We start from the raw sequence: 6,026 nt of genomic DNA on the forward strand, positions 1-6,026 counted from the left end.
CGTGTCTCTAGCTGCATATGTAGCAGAAGATGGCCTAATCAGCCATCATTGGGAAGAGAGGCCCCTTGGTCTTGCAAACTTTATATGACCCAGCATAGGGGAAGGCCAGGGCCAAGAAGTGGGAGTGGGTGGGTAGGGGAGCAGGGGCGGTGTTGGGGTATAGGGAGCTTTCAGGATAGCATTTGAAATGTAAATAAAGAAAATAATAAAAAAATAAGTAAGAAAAAATAAGAGAAATGCAAAAGGAAAAAGTCATCAAAACTCTATATCAAGGGGACCTAAAAGGCTGAGATCTTTCTAAATAAAATTCATAAATGTTTCTTTAAAAGTCAAAAAAAAAAAAAATGCAGCCCCAGAACCACTGTAAGTGTATCTGTAGGTATTGACCAGGAGGGGAACAAGGACAAAAGCATATAAAGGCTGTGTGGTGCCCGTTGTAGCTTGGTAAAAAGATGGGCATGGCCCAGTGCCCGTCAACAGGTGACTTCCACCCGAGAGGGAACCGAGTCCCTCGGCATTAAGAACCAACCTAGCAGGTTCAGTAGATTTTAGAATAATCTTGCTGAGTGAAACCTAATCTTGAAAGAGAACTTGCATGAGGTCTCATTTACATAAAAATTAAAAGTCCGTGCCACTTTAGTGACATTTGGGGGCACTCATGAGGCAACCCAGGGAGTTAGTAGACACCTGCACACTTCTGTTTTGGGCGCTGCTTCCCGGGGGCGGGGGTTGTATGTTATTTGTCAGTGTGCATCAGATTGTGTCTTTGGGATGTGAACATTTGGTATCTCCTTAGCTGTACTTGAATAGAGCTGTAAAATGGTAGGAAAGACTTCTGAGAAGCGCCGTGAGGAAGATCAAGCGCCAGAAGTCAGAAGTCAGAGGAAGCTACAAAGCTCGCTGCGGGCAGCCAGTTTTTACCTTAGTTTTCACCAAGGGATTGTCTCTGGAAGTCTTGAAGCACTGGCTGGATTTTCTACATGGCTCTGAAAGAAATAGGGAAAATATATTTAAATTAAGTCAAGCTGCTTTTTTATTCACAAACTGCTTTCTGAATTAGCTGCTGAAATAGCCTACCCTATCTAAACTTAACTTAAGGTCAGGCCTGACCTATGTGTGCGTGTGAGGGAGCCTGTTATGTGAAACTGTGTACAATGACCTTATACAAGGTCATTTGGGCTGGAGAGATGGCTCAGCGGTTAAGAGCACTGAGTGCTCTTCCAGAGGTCCTGAGTTCGATTCCCAGCAACCACATGGTGGCTCACAACCATCTTTAATGGGATCCGATGCCTGTTCTGGTGTGTATGAAGACAGCTACATAAACATAAATAAATAATTCTTTAAAAATTAATGTTATATAAGTGCATTTATTTTTTTAAAAAATACTGATTCTATTGCCAGCATAAGATGAAAACAGACTGCAAACTAACCTCCCTCCCTCCCTCCCTCCCTCCCTCCCTCCTGTCACCTCACACCACTACCCAGGCTGACTGTGAACCTCCTGCTCAGCTTCCCACGTGACTAGAGTTGCAGGTCTCTTCCAGCAGCCCTGGCTACTCCAAGGTTTCTTGATTCAATTAAACTGACTGTAAGAGCAGAACCTTACTATATGTTTCTTATGCATGTCCCTGTCGCTTCTGTTTCATAGACAATGTGCATGTTTTGTTTGCCCCGAAGACAGAAGATTTGCCTTGGGCTATAGTTGTATTCTTTGTCTCTCATCTTCCAACGCTATTGCTCATCTGTGATCTAACTGAATCCCTCTAAGCCTGAAATCGTCCACAGCTTTGCTTAGGACAGAAACTAGCACCAAGGAAGTGAGGTTGTTGCTGTGGTGAAACTGGGTTAAAGGCTGGAGCGATGGCAGCTGTGTGGAAGAACCCTGGATTCTCTTGCAGAGGACCTGGGTTCAGTTCCAGCATGCAGTGGTGGCTCGGAACTCTCTGTGATTCCAGTTCCAGGGGATTTGATGCCCTCTTTTGACCCACTTCTGGATCAGGCACACAGGAGTGCATGCAGGCAACATGTTCATACATATAAAACAAAATAAATCCCAGAACAAAAAGTTTAGACTGAGCATGTTGCTGTTATACTTTTGGATTAATTTGCGGGAAGACTGTGGAAGCTTCCGATACGTTGATCAAGGAAAGCCATTGCATGCTGGAAACAGCCTGATGGCGCATCTATGAATTTATTAATTAATTTAGTAAGCCTCTATGAATTTATTAAACCATCCACTGAAGACCAGGCAGTGCATGTGGGCCAGAGGGAAAGACAAGCGTGTCACGAGAACAAAAGGCAGTGTCATCAGGGCACGAGTGTGTGGAGATGAGAGTCCTGTGGGAAGCTGTATGCGCTCGCCCATCCCTGAAGTGTTTACTGGGACTACCCTCTGTCTGTTGGGTTTTTAAATCAGTACTGGCCGCACACTCGTGTCTGATATCTCTTGGGTAGTTCGTTATTTTTTCTCCTCACTCTGTCAGAGGCCTATTAAAGGAGGGCAGACTTATTCTGGCTCGTAGTCTGAGGTTATACATCCATCCTTGTTGGAACAGAGGGAGTATGAGACAGATGTGGAGTCTGGAAGCAGAGAAGATGGAGGACCACGCTCAGCTGGCTTCTTTCTTCTTCCCCCATTTCTCTGTTCAGCCTGGGATGTCCAGTGTGTGCAGTGGTGCCATCCACATTCCCTACTTGCCTGAATTCTCCGGAAGTGTGCCTTCCAAATCCAGTCGAGAGCTGACACTTGAAGTCAGGCATCACACTTACCCTCTTAGAGATTGGGCACTACACCCAAACCACCCATACCATCTGGTCTGGACACAGTAATAAAAATAACTAATAAGAACAATAGTATTGGTTAACAATAATGTCTTACTGAACTGTGGTTAGAGGAATGTGAACTGTCTGTAGTGAATAATGGCTTAGCTCGTAAGTTGCTACAGCTATTTAAGCAAGCAGATTTCCTCCAGTCACTTGCAAGAGGCCTAAGAACACATTCCATTTCTTTAGAGGGACTCACCAGACTGAGGCCTGGCGGGCAGTTTGGCTGGGCCTGGTGAAAATCCTCGAATTTTCAGGCTCTCTGGGGATGCAGTGCTGGGAGGGTTAGTGAGTTTTGTTAATGTGGTCTCATTCCTCTCAGAAGGGCTAAGCTGGTCAGAGATATGCAGCATTCTGGGAAATATGTCGTCATCATTCACGGTGCAGATTGGGATGTTGTTCAAACCTGGAAGAACAGGGGCAACCACTTATTTGTTTGCTGACAAATCTGTTCGGAACACACGAGTTACGCACTGTTTCCTAATACTCTCATGTCTTCCCCAGTACTTCCCATTAGTCTTATTACATGTGTGTAAACTCCTTGTCAGAGCTGCGCTAGGCCGTGAGCCTCATGGTGGGGTCCCCTCCCCCTTGTTTTTACTGTCTGTGGCTAGTGCCTACTCCAGTGCCTGGCAGAAGGCTGGGGTCTTTGGTGGTTGAATGAATGGTTGGCTAACACTATCAGCCATTTTATCTGGTTACATACTTCAAACTTTACTGATAGTCACTGTCAATCTTATAGACATTATCATATTTTAAACACTAGTGATTAACCTAGGCACACAGTAAAAAATTGGATACCAAATATAGGCAAGCTTACGCACACATGGCCATTGAAACACCCAATTTCTTTTGTTTTTTGTTGTTGTTGTTGTTGTTGTTTTTCGAGACAGGGTTTCTCTGTGTAGCCCTGGCTGTCCTGGAACTCACTCTGTAGACCAGGCTGGCCTCGAACTCAGAAATCNNCCTGCCTCTGCCTCCCNAGTGCTGGGATTAAAGGCGTGCGCCACCACGCCCGGCTATTAATTTGTTTTTGAAAGAGAAACCATACAGTACATGTATTGTGTATGCACCTGCACAGGAGACTAGCCCTCTCTGCCCTGTTGTATTTCATTTCTTTTGTGTTATTGGTTCCCAGTTTTTTCCATAGTCACACACAAATGTGCACACACCGTAATCTCACACCAGACAGAAATGATATGAAAAAGTTCACATTCCATCAATTCGAGAGTTAGGAAAGAACTGCTTCTAGAAGGTATAAAGGAACAACCAGAACCACAGGATAGTGGTTGGAGCGTGTGATGAGGCAAGGCATGGCTGACAGTGTGTGGAAGAGCAGTGAATTCTGACCCACCCTGCAGCTCAGCGGAGGGTTCAGGAACGGAGCTGCAGAGAAATCATGTCCACTATGGGGAGTCAAGATTCTGCTGTGGAGTCTGTAATGGCTCCCTTGTCTGAGAGCCAGGCAAAGGCTCAGTCCGCACACTCACATGCTTAGTCTCGGACTGATATTCATCTCTAATGGGGGTCTCTGACTGATATTCAGTCTCTCATGGGAGAGTGCTGTTGGTGTTTTGGGGTTGTTGGTTTGTTTGTTTGCTTGTTTTTTTGTTTTTTTTGATACAGGCTGTTTCCTTAATGGATGACCGTCCCTTAATAATTCGGAGATTTAAAATGACAGAAATCATTAAGAAAATGCACACTATTTATCCTGCTTTGCTTTTCTGTTGCTGTAAATAAAACACCATAACCAACCAAACAGCCAGGTGTCACAGGGCCTCATGTGGGGAAGTCACAGCAGGAGCTCAGGAAAGGAACCTGCTGGCAGGGACTGAAGCAGAGGTTCTCTGTCCCACTGAGTACCAATGCTGATTCGGAGGGCTGGGCCTGTCTATCTTCTCAGTCCTCTCCATCTGGGGACTTCCTTTTGGCTGAAGGGAGCTTTCCTGCACAGCAAAGCACTAACCTCCACCCCTGTGCCTGGCTGAGGGAAGTCAGAAAAAGCTGAAGGCTTTACCTGGAATTGAGAACCCTAGAAAAGGGCCCCGCTCTCCCTTGTGGCCTCTGTGACACCCGTGTGGCATGCGCACCCTCACCTTCCTGCTTCATTCTGCCTCCTTTGTTTCCTTCGCAGATGTTGTTCCACCAAGCACTTCCACATAAAGCGTCTTGACCCAAATCCCCAGCTGAGTGTCCTCAGAGAACCTACTTTAAGAAAACGTCTCTGGAGGAAAATATAGGGCACTGTGCCCAAGTATCACGTGACAGTCTAGACAGGATATGGGGCTTAGGGAGTCTTTTGAAATGATGTTTAAACCAATATATGAAAGATGAGAAACGGCAATTAGTGTGTGTGTGGGGGTGTTCTGTCTAGAGAAGGCATGCATGCGTGAACAGTCAGAACATGCCAAGGGATTGTTACATCTTCAAGGAACTCAGATAAGCCTGCAAGGTGTGTGCATGTAGGGGAGGGGATATGTGAGGTGAGTTGAGATGAGACGGGAGACACAGCACAGGATTAGACATCACTGTCGGTAAACACTTCTGGGGGATTCTGGTGGGATGCTTGACTAGCCAAATCGACACCGGCAGTATGATTCTTGTGGTGTTCTCATGGAGAACGGATCAGACGAGGGTAACTGATTTTTCTGTTATTGGCCTCACGGCCTACCTCATTGTGCTTGTCAGTTTTGTCAAAATAAGGAGAGTGATAATGTTAGCAACTATGATTTGCATGAGAGAGAGAGGCAGCCAGAATACAGGGCACTGAAGAGTGGCTCAGGGGTGAGGGTGTGAGAACCCTGAGTGCATACATCATCTCTTCCGGCTGGGATGCAATGTCAGTTTCTAAGCATGCTATACAGCATATCATAAGTGTTCTGCAGCCAGTGACCTCCTTCCACAGGTACTCTCCTCGACAAGACTACCTTCTGCTCCATTTGCTGATGCTCTTTCCCTTCTCCTCCATGTCATCTATGTAGCCACGGCACGGGCATTGCTGCTACCAAGCTCTGCTTCACACTCACGCCAAGTGTTTGTCGATAAAATGAATAGATGACTCTATGACTGAGTGATTAACTTGATGATCGCTGTCTATGATTAAAACACTATGTTTCTATTTATGACTCCGCAATGTGCACCCTACACTTGTACCTTCTGTTTGAGACCAGTCCAGGTTTCCACTCAGGCAGAGTTACTGCTGG

The 6,026-nt window shown here is 45.8% G+C and overlaps 1 protein-coding gene across 1 annotated transcript in view; it reads right to left on the minus strand.

Annotated features, from left to right (window-relative positions):
* The window catches only part of C4H4orf17 (chromosome 4 C4orf17 homolog), a 14,726-nt gene extending 8,930 nt beyond the window's left edge, over window positions 1–5,796 (minus strand). Inside the window, exons 1-3 of the mRNA XM_021196973.1 lie at window positions 5,751–5,796; window positions 3,023–3,229; window positions 922–986 (exon numbers count right to left, since the gene is read on the minus strand). Of these exons, the coding sequence (XP_021052632.1) occupies window positions 922–986; window positions 3,023–3,229; window positions 5,751–5,796 (318 nt within the window). The remainder of the gene's footprint in view (window positions 1–921; window positions 987–3,022; window positions 3,230–5,750) is intronic.
* Between the last annotated feature and the right edge of the window lie 230 nt (window positions 5,797–6,026).

This window comes from Mus pahari, chromosome 4 (assembly GCF_900095145.1).
Source record: "Mus pahari chromosome 4, PAHARI_EIJ_v1.1, whole genome shotgun sequence".
In the NCBI taxonomy this organism is placed as follows: Eukaryota; Metazoa; Chordata; class Mammalia; order Rodentia; family Muridae; genus Mus; species Mus pahari.